General features: G+C 29.9%; 1 protein-coding gene across 1 annotated transcript in view; it reads right to left on the minus strand.

Moving 5' to 3' along the window:
- LOC143225156 (H(+)/Cl(-) exchange transporter 7-like) overlaps positions 1-23,680 on the minus strand; it is a 153,193-nt gene that overhangs the window by 37,157 nt on the left and 92,356 nt on the right. Inside the window, 4 exon segments of the mRNA XM_076454097.1 lie at positions 7,916-8,001; positions 11,815-11,994; positions 17,333-17,502; positions 21,484-21,577. Of these exon segments, the coding sequence (XP_076310212.1) occupies positions 7,916-8,001; positions 11,815-11,994; positions 17,333-17,502; positions 21,484-21,577 (530 nt within the window).

A 23,680-nucleotide genomic window follows, 5' to 3' on the forward strand; every position in this document is an offset into this window, starting at 1 on the left:
CATTACCATTCATGGCCAACACTTGGGCTACTCTTTTACCAATGAATAGTGGGATTGACCATCACATTATAACACCATCACAGCTGAAATGGTGAACATGTTTAGCATGATGGGGATTTAAACGTGCAACCCTCAGACTATGAGTTGAGTGTCCTTATCACCTGGCATGTTGGATCTCTACAAAAAGTACTTGCACAATCTAAATATTTGAAAGGAATTATGGCAGGAATAGAGTCATGGGTTAACCCCATCACATAGCTCAAAGGAAAGACAACTGACACATCTAGCCAATTCAAAGGAGTCAAAGCACTAGCAAGGTTACAGTGACGTAAAATGTAAAATTATTATAACCACAGTAAATAAGCCTTATGAAAAATACAAGAAAATGTACACTATAAACAAAATAGAAAAAAAAACAGATAACTAAAGAAATATTTTAAAATCCAGTATTAGACAATGGTGAAACTCTGACATTATTTTCAATTTTCCAAAATTGTTTTAATGTCCTGTGCTTTCACCATTTTGTTGCCTAGCAGACAAAAGGTAAGAATTTTTTGATTTCCACGTTTCAATACATTTAACTCTTTCAGCATGGGTTCAGTCTCAAGAACTTACCTTGTAACCATTTTGTGCTTGTTATAGTTTTCATGCTGTAACTTTCAAATTAGTAAATGTATCTTAAAAATTTTGGAAGATTATTAGTAAACATTACAATGCTTTCATACACAAAACGTCAAATGTTTTATTAAGAACTTGAGATTTATTAAAGTATTTTTCTCAAGCCTTTTTTTTTTCACATGTTGCCTGTCCAACACGTAATTTTCATTTGAGATTAAAAATACTTTTATACACAACAAAAGTTTCAAATTTCACATGAAAAATCTTTATGATGTAAAAATAATTAATTTACAAATGTTTTATTAACAAAAAGCTATTTCTTTTATCTGTAATTTTCACTATGGAATCTCTGTATGGGTTTTGGTAAAATTAACCCATTTCATAACCACTAAAATAAATTAGGAAATGAATATAAATTGTTTTTTTTTTCATTCTTGAATGACAGTATAATATGAAAATATAAATTTTTAGACTAAATAGTTTAAATCTCATAATATTATACATCTGTCTATATCTATATATAATTTCTTTTTTTAATTACATTGACCTTTTAACCATACCTGACTAAAAATACAGAAGTTACAATGATATAGCACATGTGCACTCACGTAATTGTATCCAATAAAGTAAAAACTAAAGGTCAGTTTTGTAAAGTAAAATACAAGTAAAATACTTGGCTGTATTTTAGTACATTAGTATTTTGAAAAATGCACTAGTCACATTTCAATTACTATAGACAATTACTATTTAGAAATAAATTATTAATCTTGTTATTCTTAAAACAGAGAACAGTAACAAAAGTAAAGCAAACAATATCTTCCAGTTATGACCTTTGTACTTGGTTGCTGCTTAATGTACGTTGGAAAATATAAAATGAAATTTTATATTTTATTTATGTATATATAGTTGAATAAACAAAAAATCATAAATTACTGTATCAATACCATAGAATTCCACTATAATTTATAAAGCTTGGTAACTAAAATGTATTTCCTAAATTGAAAAAAATAACATCCTAACATTTTAAAATTGTTTAGAAAACCACTAAGAGGACATTCTGATCTTTTGAATGGTTATTCATGTCAAATATTGAAGTAAGTTATTAAATCAAGATGGTAATTTAACTTGTTACTTTATCCATGACCAGTTTTACCTTAGTTTCTATCACTGGGCTCCAAAATCAAACCAAAAAGTATGGTTCCTTCCCTCTTGATTGTTCTATGATATTTCTGTCATAATATCCTAGACAAAATTTCCATGCAGTTGCTTTCTCTATTTTACTCCTTCAAATACCTTTCCAAATTTTTATGGCCATTACTTATATAGGTCTGGTGAACAAAGCAAGGCAGAATTAAGTATAAAAACTGGGGTATTATTCACATACATGCTATACATATTAAGCCATATTAATGTTATAGCTATCCAATATCAAGGAAATCTTTCCATAGACACATCTAAATGAGGTGACTGATCCAAACCAATCTTGGAATGCTCACCTAGCAGTCCAAAAGCAAACCAAATTCATATTAAAACTTCCCATATATTGAAAACTGAAAATATTTTACAGAATAAACCCTATATCATCAATGAAGTATCTTTTGTAAATTGCTGGGTTTGAATAAAAACTTACACACAACAATATCCTACAAATTGAAGACTGTAAATAACATTTTTAGCATTTTGGTTTCTTTTCCATAGTAACTGCTGCTGTTTAAGTTCCCACAATTTCCTGATTCAAACCATTTAACTTCAAGTTTATATATGGGTTAGAATAACCATTTAAATTTGATGTACAGAAGTATTTCATAATTAAAATATTTTGTAGGATATTTCTTATTTCTTGATGCAGAATGTAGTTTTCTGTAGAAGCAAACATCAAAATTATTATTAAATTTAATACAATAAATGTACAACATCCAGGCAGAAAAATTCTTAACCACTTCTTTACTGTGAAATGAGCTTCTTTGAAACAAAAAAAATAATGCAAGTGTTTTGTCATTTCTGCTAAGTTTCTCAACTTGACTTCTAGACCTTTTCACTTGATTCACTTTGTCTTAAACAAGTTTCTTGGAGAATGACTGATACTGAACATCCTTGCAGATATTTCTCTCATTTTAACTAGTTTGTGTTACCCACATTTTCAAGAGATATGAGAAGTCTCCAAAAAATAACTTGCAAAACATTTAAGATAAAACATTTAAAGTGAGTTGAAAAATTTCAGAAAAGAAAGCACATCATCTATTGAGAGTTCACTTTTACATGAAGACTTTCACAAAATCTGTCAGGACTTCACCAAGGGTAGAGCTAGGTATATAACTTGCCCCTCAAGAAATTAGTCAAACTGCATACCTACTTAACTTCTGTCCATGGTTCATTTGATCCCTTTGCTGGAAATATGATTTATGCTTTCTAATTTTTTACCTTAAAAATGCCTTTGAGACCATACTGCAATATCTTCAGCTAATTCACTTGCCTTAACTTTTGCTATGCACTGAATCAACTTGCAGCACAAATATAATTCTTTTGTTCTTTCTAATTCCCTTTAGATTGAGAATGCCATTTTTTTTATTTTTCAAATGCATTACTTTATTGCACAATTGGTTTTCTTTGGATTCTGAGAAGTATATTTTTAACTTCTCATTTTTAGACTGGAAATGAATATGTTGACCATCTTACTGAAGTTGCTCATAAGGATACATCTGTAAATATTACATCTCCTTTTGGTCTGAACAAAATGTATTGTAAACTGTTCTTCCATATAACTTGGTCTTTGATATCTTTGGTGGCTTTTTCCCCTGCTGGTTGATTCATATTTAGCATTCTACACTCTACACATTGACAACATTTATGTTCACTTTAGGACTTGTGACCCAAGTTTGATTTTAAAATAGTTATTTGTTACTCTCTTTCATGCAGAAATTATAGTATAACTTCAGAGACTACAAGCTTTTTTGGTTGTTTCAGTCACTCTTTTTCCAAAACCAGAGTCTAACATATTATTTCAGGTAGGAAACTTTAACAAGTGCTCAAGATCTGTTTCTTCTTTTCAATCTCAAATGACACTCGCCGTTTTTCATAATGCTTGATTTCCTCTAATGTACAAGATATGTATTTTTTAAAACTATTTTAATACAACATTTAAGTTTTGGAGGTTTTATATCTTCGCTGATACAACTTCTTAAGCACTTCTTACCTATGAATGGTAAATTATATTTGTGGTGAGAAAGACTGGAGGATCAAGATAGGTCAGCACAAACAGAAGAACTAGTTTCCTTCCATATACTCAGTTTAAAGGTGGGAAGAAGTGTTTAGAATATGTTCATTGTCAAAAATCAATGAAGACAGTATCAAGCTCATATCTGTGCTCTAGAAATGATAAAATACTGAACTCAATGTTTATTTACAGTAAAAGTTTGTAAGGTAAAAGAACAAAGCATAAACAGAAGTTAAATCTTTCAAGGAGAAGTAACTGGCAAATATTGCATCTGTAAATGAAGGATAAAAAAACAAATAAAACTTTAAATGTTTACAACAGAACAGAAATGATACTTCTGCAGTACACCAGGGTACTGTGTACAAAATATCATTACTAAATATTGTGCATGTATACACTCATGTGAATAATTTTTCATTACAACATAGTTACACCAGAGTTCCCTAAAACCTATATTTTTAATAAGAGAGTCTGTATTTATAATCATAACAACAACAAAAAAGGCAATCAGCAAATTCCATGCTGTTTCCATGTCAATAAATAAATTCCATGTTCTAAAGTGCTGGGAAACATGTTTGTTGAATTATGTGATTTTCAATATTGGGAAAATGTGTACATTGAATTAAATACTTGGAAAATAATGTCCAATTCCATGCTTTCTAAGTAAGTTAAACCCTGTTAAAATCCTGTTTTTTGTCTAAACTGTAGATTGAGAAGACAAAATTCTTGATAAGTTTATCAAAAGATATGCACATGAACAAATAAGACATCATAAAGTAGAGACTGATGTCTAGCTCATGAACACATTAACATTTCAATTTTGCCAACATCCATTTTTTTCATTGTTTCAACTATTTTGTAACTATTAAACTTTATTAACTATAACATTATCATATTTTACTTGATGTATACATACATCATTTGAATTTTATTTTCCTTAAAAATTAATGACTGTAATTCTCATTGGATTCAGTTATTGAAGTAATATGTTGATATTCAGATACATTTTTACTTTATATCTTTCCTCAAATTTTCTTTTCAAATGTATAATGGTTGCACTAAGTACAAAGAAAGTTCAAGATTTTACAGGAATAACTGTACATCCCTAATGACAGTGTTCACTAATGGCAGGTACCATTAATCTTTGTTACACCAGAGGATATTCTTAAATTTCAAGTTTTGTAACCATTGCAATTAATACAGCAAGCTCAAGATTTTCATCTTGCACTAAAAGCAAATGTTGAACAAAACTGTCACTAATTGAGGGTTATCAGGTTATAGGTAGGTTTATTCTATACATTATTTTATACATGAATAAACATATACTAATTCAGGATTACCAAGAGTTAGGTTTATAATGCATGTGTGGATGTCTGTGCGAGCAAGATTATTTGCAGCAGATGACTGAAATTTGCTAGCAGTAAATTTCAACAATAAAGAAATGGCACAATGCCCACTTCTTTAAAATTATATATTTAACCTAAATGTACATACAAATGTTTGTTACACAGCTGAATCCAGAGCTATAAATACTTCCCTTTTTTACTCAAAAGTCCAAACAATCTGGTTCCATAACTTTGGACCCTAACTGGCAAGATGAATTATTCTTCTCTACTGTGTTATTTTAATAAAATCAGTGATTATTACACTCTAAAAGTCACCACTATACACATTTCATAATCAATCAGTCTATATCAATCTCTATCTCTCACTAACTTTTTCCCTTTTACTTAACTTACTATCATAAAATTTTCTACACACTAATAAATATATTATGCAACAAATCTCAATTAAATCAATGTTTCTCAAATTTTAAGGATTTGTGTACCACTTTTGAAACTTAAATCTTTTTGGTGTACCAATGTGTGTGCGTAGGGATGGGTAAGTAGTCACTGATGTCCGACTGCTGTCCAAGAGAAGAGGATAGTCACAATCTGACACACAGACAGGATTATCCAGATATGGACATAATGAAGAAAACATTGACTTAAATTTCACATGAAAACAGAGCTTGGTAATTAAACTGACTATCTATGAGCAGCAATTATACCAATTAGTGTCACAAACTACTTGATTACATACAATTCCAACTGTCAGAAAAACATCAATTGTTACCAGTTATTCTAACAATCAATCAAATTTATGATTAAATCAAATATTACAAAAATAATCAACTAATCACAATATTACCATTAAACTTGCTTGCACAGACTCTGTTATAGCAAAGCTATTAAGGCTATCTGTTGCTGTCACTAATTTTCAAACTATTAACTAGAAGGAAGACAACTTTTGGCTGCACCAACTGCCAACTTATTTTTTTGTTGTTGAACAACTGACTTGAGAGAAGGTTGATTGGTTGGGCATTGCCTACTAACAACTGTAATTTTTATAGCCTTCAATTTTGTTACATTACAGAACTATCAAATAGAAAATCAGACCCCTCTTGCTGCATCCTCTATTTCAGGATTTGTTAATTCTATATTATCCATAATCAACTGAAAACCAAGGTTTTAATCTATTAAATAATGTATTGTATAACAGTTTTCTAAATGAACTATCAATTTCACCTTTAATACAAACTTCCTTCCCATGGGTAAGATAACTAGCTTGGATGAGTTTCTAATTGCTCTTGATGCATTGTTATAAACATAGAAAAGTTTTGAGAGTTAGAGGGAAATTGTCTACTTTTTGCATGTTATTAGCCTATGTTCTTTGGTGTATTATTTAATCAAATGAAATGTATTTAGTGCATCACTAACATTAGTATAAAAAACTAAAAGTCACTGACAATTGTTTTTAGTAGCTAAAATGTAAAAATAGGGATCTTTCCAGATTGGTTATGATTATATCAGGTTAAAATAAATAGTAATAATAATATAATAAAAACATTTCATGAAGCATACATATGAGCAGCTCAGAATAGCTTGTGGGTTATGCAAATTGGTGGTGTAATGTGAGCTGTATAGCTATATGTGCACCAAATGATTTACAAATGATAATGGCTTGGATAATAACTAGACAGTTCATAGGGTAATAAAATAATAAATCTGATTATCAGTAGATGTATACTGTTACATTAAGCTACTTAGGATAAACAAATGTAGGTTCATGTTATAATTTAATGCCATTCCAGGAAGAAAAAAAGGATAATTTGGATTTATTTATTTTTTGGTAGTTATGGAGTCAGTCAAATTGACCAATTTCATTTTGAAACAAGCTAAAGTAAACAGATAAAATATGAAGTTTTAATAAAATAAAACATTCAAAACATATTTAGAAGATATTAGGGATTACAAAAAGAAATGCAAGACTTTTTAGATGAAGAAAAATATTTTTAATTTTAACATGAAAATTACTTTGCACATGAACTACTGAAAACAAATACTCAATATACTCATGGACAAATCTTTTAATTTGAAAATACCTCACTAAAAAATATGATTTTTTTGTGTGTAAGAGACTTATAATGTTAACCGAAAGACTGCCAATCTTGATAGAGATATACATACAATATTAAAGGTTCATAATATACATATACATTTAGTATATTACAGTGATCTCTAACTAATCTGTTTGGCCAAAACATAAAATATGCTAATAAAACTGCAACTTAACAATATTTGGATAAGAATTAGTAATTTTTGAAAGACCTTTTTCATGTCTTAAACACGTTTTGATGATTTAATTTTCTATCTCACATTCATATACCTTGTAGAACACTGTAGTCCATAAGATATATAGTTGGTTACTGAAGCTTAAAAACTGACATCTTTTATGTTAAAGAAAAATTGTAGCTTTTTGTAATTTTTTAATGGTTACTTCTCTTATTATACAAAGAGATCAATTATGGTCATACTCATACATCATGATACAAACATACACAGTGACATGTGTGCTTCCATAAAAATGACTTATATGCAAGGATTTTACAGCATTTTACAAATGGTTTGGATAGTTTCATGATAATATGCTGATTGACCTGGAGTGTAAATTCATACAAAATTTTCTGGATTTTATTGTATATTGTCAAAGTTGAAACCATAAACTATGTTAACAATTATAAATAATAAAAATAGCAAAAACCTGGCATAGATGTTGTGTGACAAGGGTGGGGGTTCCCAAGCTAACAGTGGAACACTAGAAAGCTGGATGTGAATATCATACAAGCCCTAAAAAAATAAAAATTCAATGAATTAGAAGATTAAACTAAAGATGTACTTAGAAGTGTTTCTCAATATAATTACTAATAGTGTAGAAATTAAAATATAGTATTAACTTTTCACTTTAGATAAAATACACAGATAGTAATGACAAAAATAGTTACACACACACACACACACACACACACACACACACACACTGCTGGCCAAAGTTTTAAGGCCAATGAATATAAAGAAAAATATGCATTTTGCATTGTTAGACTCAACCACTTATTTGACCAGAACTTCGAAAGATGAAAATAAGAAAAGGGAAAATAAAAATAAACTTTTTTAGCATTTAATAGGGAAAATGTGAACACTATGAAAATACCCTTAATACTAGCTGGTCAAAAGTTTAAGACCATACCAAAAAGAAGTCCTAAACATGGTAGGAAATGCCCAACAAGAGGTCTCAGTAGTGAATTGCACAGCCGCCATTGCGAATAATTGCAAACATTCACTTTGTTACGGGGTCAATATAAGCATTTGCAGAAGGCTGGCTGGAATGTTATTCCAAGTGGTAAAGATGGCTTCACGAAGATCATGCACTGTTTGGAATTGATGTCTATTTCTATAGACTTCCCTTACCATCCACCCCCAAACATTTTCAATGGGGGTTCTGTTTGGACAAACACTAGATGGTCCAAAAGAATCACGTTATTCGCCATGAAAAAGTCCTTTGTCCTGCGAGCATTGTGAATTGCAGCATTGTCCTGCAGGCATTGTGAATTGCAGCATTGTCCTGCTGAAAGATCCAGTCATTTTCACACAAGCAAGGGCCTTCAGTCAAGCATTCCAATGTAGTCAGCTGCTGTTTGACACCCCTGTATAACTTGAAGCTCCATTGTTCCATGGAAGGAGAAAGCATCCCAGATCATGATGGAACCTCCTCTACTGTGTCGTGTAGAAAATGTCTCTGGCGGGATATCCAGCAAAGTTTAACAGACCTGTTTCGTGGTGTGGAAGGAGGCGTGGCCTTTATAGACATTTACATTTTTTAAGCTTTCTCTCGTAGATGCCACCTTATTTTTCTTGACCTGCATTCTGCATCCATAAGGGCCTTAATATGGTTCAACGAATGGTTGGTGTCTTGCTGGACAACCCGCCGAATCCTCCTCCTCAATGCCGGCAAAATTTTCTTGGACCGACTACTTAAAATTCTCATTCTATATCCCTTAGGGTCTTTTAAGAAATTTGCAACAGCAGTTTTACTATGACTAATCTCACCAGCAATGGCACGTTGAGAGAAACATTGCTTTTGCAGTTTGACAATTCTGCCACGTTCAAACTATGTCAACTTTTTAGCCTTTGCCATGTTTTTCTCAATGTAACACAGGAGATGCCAGTGGGAGATATTGACAACACTAATGCTTGAACACAAATGACTAAATTTTGTTACATGTTTACCAATTAATGCTTCGTTTCAGTATGGTCTTAAACTTTTGACCAGCTAGTATTTAAGCTAAATTCATAGTGTTCATATTTTCCCTATTAAATGCTAAAAAAGTTTATTTTATTTTCCCTTTTCTTATTTTCATCTTTCAAAGCTGTACTCAAATAAGTGGTTGAGTCTAACAATGCAAAATGCATATTTTTTCTTTATGTTCACTGGCCTTAAGATTTTGGCCAGCAGTGTATAAACTAGTGAAAATTAATACATTTTGTTACAGTTAAGTGAACAAAGTCACAAGGAAGGACTCCATTAAAAACATCAAATCCAAAGCTCTGACTAATTATAGTACTTTGTTATAACTTAAAAACAAGCCAAAACAAAAATAAACAAAAAATGCTGCAATAATTGAAAATATCCCAGGGTACAAACAATAATGTGGGACTATAAAATGTACCCTAGGTTTTGGAGGTGGCTGCTGAAGTAAAACCCACTTTGTGGTGGGGGTACACTGTCTGTTAATCTTAACTTCCATTTATCAGCCTCACATAAGAAATAAAAGAGTAACAATAAATACAGAAATAAAAATTAGGAGAGCAAAATGTGGGTGCTCAAGCCCACAGAGTCCCACATCTATATCATCTTTCACTGTCTGCAGATAGTTGTGAGAAGGTGACTGCTCTCTGAAGTAAAGAAGAACAATTAATTCAAATAAAAATAAGAATAAGAAAATGAAGTACTACCATTTGGGGGCAAGTTCAAAACTTATCTCTTGAAGCTAGCATTTCAACCCCAAATATGGTAGAAAGGCACTTATTGATACCACAAAAGATGAATTATATTGGTATGAAGCATCCCATCTAGTTATCTAAACAAACTAGTATAGCTCCCAACCACAAACAGTTTATTAAGTCTACTGTGACTATCATGTTCTAAACAAGCTTGTGCATGTGGCAAGGTGTACATCCACATGAAGTAGTGCCAAGTTGTTAAATGATCTTATTCATAAATAAAAATAGTTATTAGAAATTTTAAGTAAAATTTCTCTAATTTTTATTTCTTTATATTTATTTAATACATTCTTATATTTGTTACAGAATAGTTTAATAGCTTTGAAGTTTCTTTATTACATCCATTAACTATTAATTTTTGTATCAGTATTTCAACATTACTGATAAAAATACTGTAATTTACTACAAATTTTACAATATCTGAATAACTGCAAAGTTATGCTTATAACAGAAGGGTATGGTACATTACTATTAAAAGAGGGTAAATGCTAAATTAGAAAGGCAAAATATTTTTTTTATCAAAAATATTTATATTGACGCCCTTATCAATTATTTTAATTTTTAAATCTAAATAATCTATTTTGTATTAGATATTGAGTACTTTACTTGAATTCTTAGTTTTAAGTTCCTTCTGAAAAAGCAGTAGTAACACCTAATGTAGGACACCAATAAAAAAAAAATGTCTGTTTTAATTCTCAGAGAATTTATCCACAAAGTAGACATATGTTTAAATTGGAACTTCAGGTGGGACAAAAGTAATAAAATCTTAACCAAAAACCTCATTCCAATGCTAAGAGAATACTAAAGGTACTTGATAACTGATTAATCATTTGATTTGGCAAACAATTATATTTGGTTAAATCATTATTCTCACATGAGACTTGAGTAATTGGAATCTTCAAAAATAGTAAAATTGGTAATGCTAATATCAATTAATTGGTTATTTTCATGAATCGTGGCACTATATGTAATTAACTCTCTCAAATTTGCAACTCTTAGATTGAAGGTCAAGTGCCTTAACTATCAGGTCATACCACACCCAACAACTTAAGTAAAATTACTAAAGAAATACAAAGCATATTTAGATCAGTAGTATAATTACTACACTTTCAATTAATATCTGTTGTCATGTATTTATACTAGCAAAGTCACATTTGACAAATTAACTTTTGTCAATGTAAATTTTTGAAATATTACTTAAATGCAACAAAATTACTTATTATCAATTACAATTGTGTCTCCATTCTTTTGGTTTCCATTACTTGATGTAACCTCATCAATCAGTGCTTTGTAAAAAGAAATACTGGAATCAATTCTTTCTTTGCTAGCTAACGGCTGGCACATATTTTTAGTACTATATTTAATGGGACAATTCTTTTCTCATGTACTGTACACAAAATACTTTAGTCAAGAAATTCCTCTACAAAACTATAAGTAATAAGATTCTTTTTTATCATATTGTTTTTCTTGATATTACAGATTATGAAATTTTACAGCATGACAGCAGGATTTGAACTTCCTAAGCAAAACTATTGAAGTACTTTTTGTTTCAAACAACAGTTCATTTTCTCCCTCAATAAATCATCTCAAAGAGAAGCATACCTCATTAAAATAGTCTCCAACCCATTTGGCCACCATAAGAACTATCATCAGTGGAAGACCAAAAGTAATATTTCCTGTTGCTTCAATCAGAATAACCGTCAAACTGATTGTCATTCGTACCACACCACCCAACATGGATGCTGCTCCAATCAAAGCAAATTTTCCTGGACAAACCCAGTCCTAATAAATATATATACAAACACGATATTTTCATCATTTAAAAATTCTGGCCAGTTACTGATGCTCTCATAGTATTTGATATGTGTTTGTAAAATTATGAAAACATTTACAGTAACCTAGACAAATGGGTATAAATAGAAAATTGTGTGTAAAAAATAACCTATATAGCTTTAAAAACTACAGCTTCTACTCATTTTTCCTAGACATCCACCATTTAGATAAAATGAAACAATAGTCTATCTACTGTAAAATAGTATATAATTAATAAATATGCTAAATAGTTATATACAATAATTGTACTAAAGGCTATAACATTAGTTATATATGACCTGTCCTCAGAATTTTATAAAATAAACTGCTAATCATTACCCTTAATAACAAATTTTCATGAAGTTATAGTTTAAAAATATGGTTGTTTTCTAAGTTTGGATACATATACAATAACTAGTAATATCACTGCAATTGACCAGATACACTTATGTGTTTTCTAACTAAATGTAAAATTGTTCAAACATTAACTGAGTTTTGTTTTAATTATTAAATTTTTAAGTTATTACTTGCAAGATACTTTAGTTTCATTGGTTTATGTAAAATAATAAATAAATTTAAACATATGATATAAATCAAAATTAGGTAAAATACATGCTTCACTAATATAATGTAAATGATTTGTAAGTAAGGTTTGAATATTCATACAGCACAAATACTATTCCTGTGTGAGTGGAGAAGATTACAAAGTTTTCAACAATAAATTTTCTTTCCAAGGTGTTTTGTACCAAGCTCATAACAAGGATACATTTCCAATAATTATTAGCAGACAACTCTTAAATATTTAATCTAAAATAATACCCTTAAAAATTATTGGGATAAAACATGATAAAACTGTAGTTAAGGCACAGAGAAAGAAGTTTATTATTTAGACATATATTTGTGGTAGATCAGAAAACCAATGCATATTCATGTTTTAGATGTAATCACCTACGACTTTAATTACTTTGAAATTGTAAGCTTGAAGTTGAATTTCAGTTTTTCTGTGACATTACTGCATGTACAATAGTGTGCAAATTTATTAGAACACCCCCACTGTTCCTGTAGTTCTGATTTGTTGCCACATTCAAAATAAAATAATGTATATAAAATGTCACAAAATATGATCAAAATAGGCAAATTACTGATTTTCTCACTTTATCTACAAATTCAATGTTACAGTTAATTAAGTGAACACTTAAAGAAAACAAAGGCATAATAGAGTTATGAATAATTAAGTAAAGTAGATTTTGTAAAAGTTCTACAAAGACAAAGTGATGTAATACTGTCACCCAAAATTGTTTTTAGTTTCTGTACCAGTCACCATTGACAAAAATTTGAGATTTTTATATTCTGAGTTTTGAAAATGCAGGGATATGTCACATAAACATACAGTGCTGTACAAAAAAATTATGACAACATCAAAAATTAGATTTCAGGCTACTTTTAAAGAAAAATGGAAGATGAATCACAGGTGAAACATCAGTTTTATTAATCTCCATACTCAGTAAAACAAAAACTCCAACAGAACTGCTTAAGTTCATATTTTGTTAGTCCCCCTTTTGTTTTAATAACTGCAGACAGTCTTTCAGGCATTGTTGAAGATGTTTAACTAGAGTGTCCTTTGGGATTTTACTCCAAATGGTTCTAATACACTCCAATAAATTTTCCTTGAAAGTAACTTTTGATTTGCCAAGTTTTTGATCTATGAAATCCCAGATTTGCTCAAGTGGGTTGAGAACTCTATGAGGACCATTGTATCATTTGAATGATTTCAGAACCTTATTTCTTAGCTAAGGAATTTTTGTACAGGTTGTATGAGTGTTTGGGGTCACTTTTTTGTTAGTACAATCCTTTTCTAATAATAGGCAAAACACCAGGTATAAAATAACAGATCGGTATTTGATGGTACTTGTATTAGTCCATTATTCAATATATTTTCCAAATATTTTCTGTTGTCCCAGCAGAAAAGCACCCCCAAACCATAACACTTCCTATCTCCATGCTTTATGGTAGGTGCTATGCATTGAGATACATTTCACCTTTTTCTGCTATATGTACAACACATGTTTTCACCATATGTTTCAAACTTGTAACTCAACTATCTATAACACCTTTTTCCAATCATGAACAATCCAGTTTTTCTACATTTTTAGCAAATTTCAGACTCTTGAAATATTTGGAGATTGAAATTGATTTTTTAAATTGCTACACAACCAAATATTCCATTCTCATTCAGTCTTCTTGATAACATAGATGTGGACACTTTACTGTCATTTGGTACATGGTCATTTACTTTATACTTGAGATGAGTGGCAGTCTTTCTTTTGTCCCAAAGGCTGCACAAACAAAGATTCTTAACATAAGTATCACTGAGTTTTGGTGTTCTACCTCTTCCTTTCCTATTTTCAAATTTACATATCTCAGTCTCAAAATCTAGGGTATACTTGACAGTTTTTGCAGAGCATTTCAAGTTTACAGCAATTTGTTGAAGAGTCTAACCAACACCACATAAAGCTTTTAAGCAAACTCTCTGCTCTACTGACAATTCTATACACTTTTAGGCTGTGGAATGATACGTTAAATATATAGTGTTAAATATTGTTTCTATTGAGGTTTATTTGTGAAGTGCCATTAAAGTGTTTTCTTCTAGTATATACTGGTACCTTATATTAACTTTACACCAGCTTCTTTCTGTATAGTTCAGAAACTGTATGGATTACATTAAGAGTTATTCAGACCCTAAATGTGATCACTATGTCCATTCAAGCAGAACCTTATGGTATGCCTTTGAAACAAGTATAACCCTATGATCTACTTATATAATTCTCTAAACTTTTTGGGCCATGACATGACAAAAAACTTAATATAAAGTGGTAAATATTGTTTTTATCAAGGTTTATTTGTGAAGTTCTAATAACTAATTTCATCATACACCAGTACCATAAACTAGCTCCTTGCTAGCTTCTTTCCATATAGTTAAGGCAATGTATGAGGTATCATGACAGTTATTTCAGACCCTAAATTTGACCAGTATCTTCATTAAAGTAGAACCATTATGATATGCCCTTGATACAAGTATATGGGAAATCTAAATAACGATAAATATTCTCACCCTGGCTGATTCAGTTGTCAACAGGGATCAGTGAAACATTAACATGGTATTGAAATTTACATTTTGTAATAATACGAATGGATTATCCCCATAAAATGAAAAAAAATGAAAAATATTCCCTTGTCTTCACATTTTTGCAGAGTGGTGTACCAAAGATTTTTTCTTTAAACATTTTCTAGTACAGTTAATACACAGTGTGGTATTGTATTAAAATTCCATAAGAGAGAATATACATGCTGAGTCAGAGCCAAACGCTTGCAAGATGTTGGTTAGTTTAAGAAATAGTGTAAAAGATCTTGGCTGTTAACCAAACACTATTATGTACAAATTTGAATACTACAAAACTTAATTTTATAACATCAGGAGACAAAAGAAAAAAGCTCAATGGAACAGATGTTAGCTTCCTCAAAACCAAGTACCTGAAAAAATGTGAAAATAATTACTCATGTCGAAATAAGTCATACATTGATAATAAAGTGTCAGAAAAATGCAGTCCCAAGAACACTGCAGAACTGTGGTCTTTGGGGAAGAGTAACAGCATTAAACCCTTACTGTGCAAAAAGAAGGAAGCAAACAGATTAACTTATGTGAAAGAACATGCATCTTGGTCTTTGAAACAGGGGAATATAAAGTGTCTTGTAAAGATCAATCTAAATTTGAAGGTTTTTTTCCAACCATATTTACATTTAACCATGAACGAATAAGAAGTTGTGGAAGTAGTACCTGTGATGGCTTGGGAAGAAATATCTGCAAACTGTATTGGTTATCTTCACAAAACTGATGGACATCTAGATCAGCATCAGTGGTAACTCACAGTTAATACTACAGAAGATGCAATTGATATTTTACTCTCTTTCCTAAAAAATAGAGAATAGTAAAGCAGGTAGTTACTTTAAGACATCTTAATTTATTTATGTGTGAATTCAAGATTTGTTTTTTTTTATAGAACATTACATCTGTAACACTGTCTTGCCAGACAAGGGATAATTACTGTTTAAATTATAAATCTCCAAAGATAAACTGTCACATTTTGTTTAACTAGTCACTGCATATCATTTAATCAAAATAGTTTTTGTTTGCATCTTACAAATGCTAAACAATCACAGAATCACTGAATTTGAACCAGCCCTTGATAACCTTAAGTGTTTTGCAGTCTTTCAAGAATTTTACATCCAAAACAAAGACAGTATAGGTAGTAATGTGAAAAATAAGAAATATTTATTTAAAATTTCTGTCTTACTTCTCCACCTCTGATAAGCTGCCACTGATCACGATCAAGTACTACAGTATGTTAGTTCATTATGCTAAACCATCTGGAGAAAATCTGACTCAGATGAATTTCATATTTCAAGAAGATAAAGATCACAAACACATTTCCTAGGAATGTGAAATTTATGTGGCAAAGAAATAAAGCTCAGGAGATCTGTTGTGAATAGAATAGCTGACACAAAGTCCAAAATTTAACCCTACACTAAAAACCTGGAATTTACTACACTTCATGATTGACAAAAGTATGAAATATACTAAAAAAAAAAGCTTTCAGCCACATTATGACAACAGACAAAGTTTCACCTACAAATTTCATTTTGTAATGAAACTAAGATATTGATACCAAAGGTGATCATACTAAATATTAGCAAAGAAATTTAAACATATTTTTTGTATTCTAATTATACAATACTTTTCTGAAAGATTACTTTGCACTAATTATAAAATAATTTTCATAGTAAATCTATGACTATTTTACTTGTAAAATTCAAAATGAGATTCATGAGGTGTTCTGATAAACTTGCACATTTGTACATATCTGGAAACTTGCTGATAATTATATATATATATATATATATCATGCAACCCAATAATGTTCTTATATTACACACCAATATTATTGCTGAAGCTATAAAAGCTTACATATTTTACATTGCAGTACTCCAGTATAAACCTTACATTTTGAGATGCTAAAGAAAATAAACAAAAAATTCTGCTAAGTACACATTTGAAATGAAATTTCAGCCAGTCTTTCATTCCATCATTATTTCAACTTCTTAAAACTTTGATCCATCAATTCTCCAACAGGTAAAAAAAAAAGCAAACAACACACTTAAACAGACTAGAGCATATTTATAATATCTGATACTGTTCACATCTTCTTACCCCTGACGAACAATTTATAAAACTGTATAATATTTGACAAACCTGTCTATCAAATAACCATTCAGCACAGATGCCCATAATTCTACCCCAAGCAGCACCTGCAAGAAGCGTTGGGATGAAGAGACCACTAGAAATACTGAGTCCATATGTCCAGCATGCCAGAATGAAGTAAAAGAGAAAGAAGATCCCCAGAGAAGTAAGAGTCCAGCTTCCTAAATTATAGTGTTGATTTCATAAACAAGTTTTTCAAAAGCAAATTATAATATGATAAAACTGTATTTTTTTCTTCTTAATTTGAGGAAGGGGAAAATTTGAAAACAAGAAATCCTGTTACTTTTAAAAACCAATGAAATATAACTCAACTTTAACCTCATTAAATTGGATTTCCTGAAAATGGTGTTTGCTATATTCAAACACCACAAATAAATTGGCAATTAAATAATAACCTACATAATAAAATTACTTTTAAGGAACATTTCTGCCCGAAGAGAAATAGACAACTTTTGGACTGTGTGTAATCTTTATTAATAAAATAACAACAAAAACTTACAACACTAACTGGTACTCTGTAACTATCATGAGTTAACTTTATACTTTTGGTCAGTTTCCAGTAAACTACATCTTTTAACAGACATATTGAAATACTAATTTCTCATACAATTTTGAATAAACATACACTTATTCCAAATACCAATTGATAAATAAAGCTAAAACTATATATATAACAAAATTACTAATATTTATTTATAGGTAATTATACCATGTCTTTTGGTTTTGGTGCACACCACATTAAAGTTTTCTTTCCTAATCACACTGTGACATGTCTGACAGTCTGTGGGTATTTACAATCATTTGATATTTATCAAAAAAATGTTACGGTTATAGTTGTTTACTACTACTTTTTTAAATTTGAAGGGTAAATTCAATATTTATTTAACAGAAGTAATTTTTCCCACCAAAGAAATTTTAAGTTTTATTGTACTGTTCATAGAGATCAATTGCTTATTACAAGAATTAGAATGCTAACAACAGAAGCTACGTAAAATTTCCCTAGCAGAGAGGTTGTAGTAATATTATGAGCAACAGCTTTATGAGAAATGGTTGCATATGAAGAATGGTAGTTTCTCAAGGTAAGATGATGTGGCATTCAGTACCAATATATGTTCTTACTTTTTAACTTCATTTTTTATTTATTACATGAGTCCTATGATAAGAAACTAATTATGTTAGATGATGTGTATTCCTACCACTGAGTCAACTTCTGCAGATACCTCCACTTAAGATATATTTTACTCTTCCCACAGTGTAGTTTGTATTCTACTTTTTCTTTATGACTTGAATTTTTATGCAAATGAGATTTTTTTTGTCATCACACAGTTCAAAGATAATAACTCTTCAAACAAAATATAACATTGGTCTCTATACATGTTCTGACAGTTTCTCTTGTTCATAAGTTTTTGAATGGAAGACTCAAGTGCTTTAGCAAAACTAAAAAGATTAAAAATGCCTTGTATAATTATGCTTTCTTACTTAGGTAGTCTAATTCTTAAAAACTAAATTGCTGAATTGTTACATACACATTATACATAATTTCAACTATGAATTGTCTTTAAATCAACACGTCAGAAAACATATTTTTCCACTTGAAACACTATTAAATTTCTAGTTCTCTTACTTCAACTCTTTACCACCACCACCACCAACTTTAATAGTAATGACTCGTTCAATTTTGTTAATAAGATCATCTCACTTCAAACCCAGGAAGATTACTTTATGACCAGCTTTGAAATAACATTACTTTTTTTACCAAAATTCCACTCAATGAAACTATCAACATCTACCTTTATAATATTTTCAACACTGACATGCAGCTATTAAATGGTTTAAATTCCTAACAAATGACTTCTTCATTTCATTATTACCAACACTCATTTTTATTGATTTCTTCTTTGACCAAGTAAAGCATTGTTGTGGGATAATCTCTTAGACTTGCCCTAACTAACACCTCTCTCTGTCACTATGAAAAATTCAGCTTAACAACTGTCTGGTTAAATTAAATATGATCCACAATACAAAGTATGATAATGACACTTTTGTAATATATTATTCTAAAGATTATACATCAAGTATTAAGAATACCTAAATTCTTGTCACCCCAATTAAATTTTACTTTAAACTGAAAACAACCTTACTATGTCCTTTTCAGATATTTTGCAGTTTTTTCTATGTCCATATACCATCAGAAAATCTCCACATGTGCTTCAACAAGTTTTCACCTTACTACAAATAAAACCTGATCACTTACTTATTAGAGCTTACTGGATTTATTATTCTTACTATTTCCAACATAAAACTTTACACATTAAAAAAAAAAAAAGTCTTACATGGACCTTTTCTTGAAAGCATCACTCAAGATTTTAATGAGACACTCAATATCCTCAGCAACACTTAACAGATTATTGTCCTTAATTGTCTTCATGTATTTATGCCTTACTTAGATACACAAAGCTTAAGCTTTTAAAAAAAGCAACCCACTAAACTGTTACATAAGTACAATAAACCAATTCAACTGATAATTGTCTTCAAATGAACATATCAAATAAAATATTTCTTTCCATTTAAAATACTGAATTCTGGCTCACTTTGTTCAAGGATCATTTTCTCATATACATGTGGTAGCTGAAATGTTACCCACAATGATAAAGCCAAATGCCATTTAACTGTACATATCCATGAACACTTAAAGATTTCCTACAGAGCTAGTCATTTATCATCTCCCTGCACTTCTGCTGTTTGCACACACAATCAAACTAATACATATAAAACCCTATTGATGATATTTATGTATAAGCCATATGAGTTTGTGACTAAAGATTACAATTATCAAACAATATCTCTCTGGCTTAAATAATGAATTCTGGTACATATCCAAGTTAATTTTCTGCTTCTTACAGCCCTCTCCCCTCCTTTGAGTCTTTACACTGCCCTTACAAATAATGCTTAAACTTTTATTCAACATTCACATTATTATTTGTAATTATTCTTTTGCGGTTACCATAGGAATTTACTGAATATTCCGAATCACTGGTTAAATATGTTGGTATTCATCACTTCTATAGTTGCATTATTCATCAATAAATTTATTTAATTTTGAAATGCTTTCATTTCACATAAATTGACAGGCAATATTGTGAATCATTATAACATCACTTGAACAGCACTGAAACCTAGGTTTCAATATTTATGTTTTAAAATGCATAATTAAAAGGTTTACATATTTTCTTAAGTATATTTCAAACACTGCTGCAGCTCTCAAAGCCTAAAATCTTATGCAAGTGTGAGATAAATTTGTCAAAGGCTTTTGCATATCTGCTAAAGATACTGTAACATGTCTTGAGGACACCCAATAATATGTGTCATGAAAATTTCCTATTCTTCTTTAATATACTTTATTTTTCTTACGTAGTATAAGTAAAACCTGGTAATCAAACACATGGTTAAATAACGTAACATTACAATACTTTTTATGTGCCGTTAGTGGATCTTTGAAAACAAACTTCAACTCAAATTAGCCTACACTAACAAGATTAGCAGAAATCCTGCCCTATGGGTGCCTGTTTGGGCTTGTAATTACTAATCATAATATTCATACCTACTGAAAAAAAAGAAAATATTGAAAAAGTGAACGTTTTTTTAAAAAAGGTGTTTTTTCTAGGAAGTACTGTGTAGGAAAAGTGTTAGGATTGTGCTCTTTAATCATATGCAATGCATGCATCAAAATAATTCAATGTATAGAGCTCAAACTTTTCATAATATTTCTTGATATAAAAAGTAATGATTTATTCATTAAAAGTGGTCCTATTTATTTTTTAAAAAATCATTCTAAGAACTCCAGTTTCTCAGTTCTACGTTTACAAAATTATATTAATAAAGATATAAATAAACCTTCATGTACAGTCCCAATGAAAAACATTCTTTTTTTAATTAAAATAGTGTTCTGCTAAAGAAAAATGTTTGTTGCATATAAGAGATACTTTTCTAATTATCTGAATCTTGAATAACCAAATTGTGAATTTTTTTATGGATTTTTGTTTGTAGTGCTATTCAACAGATGGAAAATGAGTTTTTGGTTACATACATAGATACTAATACATTTTCTATGTATATTATATTAAAAAAAAAAAGATTCTAACCTGGTGGATCATGAAAGAGGCTCTTTACACTAGCTTCTGGAGTTTGAAACCAGATGGCACCCAAGGTACTATATTTTCCATCCTCACAGTGAAACTGTAAATTGATTTAACATACATATGAAATATTCAAAGTATTATGTTACTAAATTGTTACTTATCAAACCACATTTCATAGAACAGGTGGTTAGATGGAAATTCTAATTTCTTTAGATGTATTTAACTATTATGAAAAAATTTGTTAAGTTGTTTAAAAATATATATCAGTTGAAATTTAACTTCTTACATCTTTTAAATAAAAACATTTCTAAAGAACCTGGTTAACTGGTCCAAACTTTTCATATGTTATTGGTTTTAAGAACTTTCATTTTAGATGAACAGACTATTCCATGAGTGATTACTGAACATTCCAAAACAAAACACAGTGAAGTATCTGCATCTTTGATACATTTGCTTGCAAGAGTGGAAAGATGAAAGGCTGACTCTTTAAAGACATTGAACTTAACAGCAATAAATTCCAAATGCTATGAGAAAAAATACACACTACTGAATATCAATCTTGTCATAGTGATGATCAGGGCTGGCTTTAAGGGTTTTTTTGTACTGTTTTTTAAATGTAACTAATTTAGTTTAAGAGAGTGGAACAGTTAAGATGAACCAAGAACTCCCAAGTTGTCCCAAAACGTTATTTTATGTTAGGTTCCATTAAAAATACACACAGTCTAACATTATTTGCATAAAAGCCCTGTTCACAGCATAATAAATACATGCTGTTCAACACCAATCACATACAAGTCCAGTCAGACACCATGAAAAATACACAAACCTTAAATTCAGTCAAATGCTGTGAGAAAATAATGTCTGGGAAATCTATGTAACATCTTCCTAGCATTTGAAATATCATTCAATATCTGTTAAATTGTCAAATAGCTAAAAAAACAGAGATGAATTTCATGAAATATAGTTTTCATCAATAAATGTCTACATTAAATTGTTTATGAAAATGCACTGAGGAAATAAGCTGTAATTGAAAAGATCATTAAATACATTGTAACTAAATTTGAATAATAACCTTAAAACTATTTAAATAAAATGTGAATGTCTAGAGAATAACTGAAATTAATAACTAAGTAATCAATACACACAAAAGGATTGATATGCTGGAAAAATGTATTAAAGACAATACTATGATTAGGAAATGTGAAGTTACAATCATAAATATGCTTTTGTACAGAATATTATATTTGCTACATCCTTGTTTTTTTTTTTTTTCATTGTGGTATGGTTGGATGTAGGAAGTTCTTTAAGTAACCAACTAATTTCATTTTTCCCTTAGTTTATATGCAAATGGGGTCAGCTTCATTCATTGTTAATGTCTTGTGTGTTTTATCAATACACTGAAAGTTAAAAATTTACCAGTACTTGCAGCACTTTTATAACTTGCCAATTGCTACAAAATTCAGTTCTTGTCTGTCACATTTATACTAACATATACATAGTTAATATTCAGAGACAGTGGGGAATTTTTGCCAAAACCTTCTAAGAAATTCTGATAATTTGAGTGTTTATAAGAATGTGTGGTGTAACAAAATCAATAATCTTTGCACATATTACTGAAGTCAAAGGTTCTGCACTTTCATAGGTATACAAGTTTTGGTAATTTCCAATTCTGAAACTGTTAGTCCACAGATTAAAACTTACTGCCAGATTACCAAATACCACCACAACATAAAGAAAAGGAAGAATATGCATTTTATCTTCATAGAAAATATTTAACACTACATTGGTACAAATACAGTTACATATAAAACAGCAACAGCACCTGATTTTATACAAGTAAACTTTAGTTGAAAATCACAGATAGAAGATTTGAACTCTAGCACAAATAAAAAAACTGTAGTTGTAGGTTATAGCATTTTCCTGAAGAAAAGTATGATTTGAATAGTTTTAAAATTATATTTATTTTAGTTATAACAGGACATTTTTTAAGTTTTATTACAATGGGTATGGTCAAGTATAAAGTTTGATTTAATACTAGCCCATCAAGCCTTTTCTTTTTTCTTTAAAGTTTAGATAATTACTCCTACTAGTAATTGGTTATAGGATAATAAAGCATCAAATATTAGATGGAAATAAAATTTCTTTTATAAGTATTAGATAACCAAGAAGGATAATTTATTTTGCATGACTGTTTCTTACA

Source organism: Tachypleus tridentatus, chromosome 9 (assembly GCF_004210375.1).
Source record: "Tachypleus tridentatus isolate NWPU-2018 chromosome 9, ASM421037v1, whole genome shotgun sequence".
In the NCBI taxonomy this organism is placed as follows: Eukaryota; Metazoa; Arthropoda; class Merostomata; order Xiphosura; family Limulidae; genus Tachypleus; species Tachypleus tridentatus.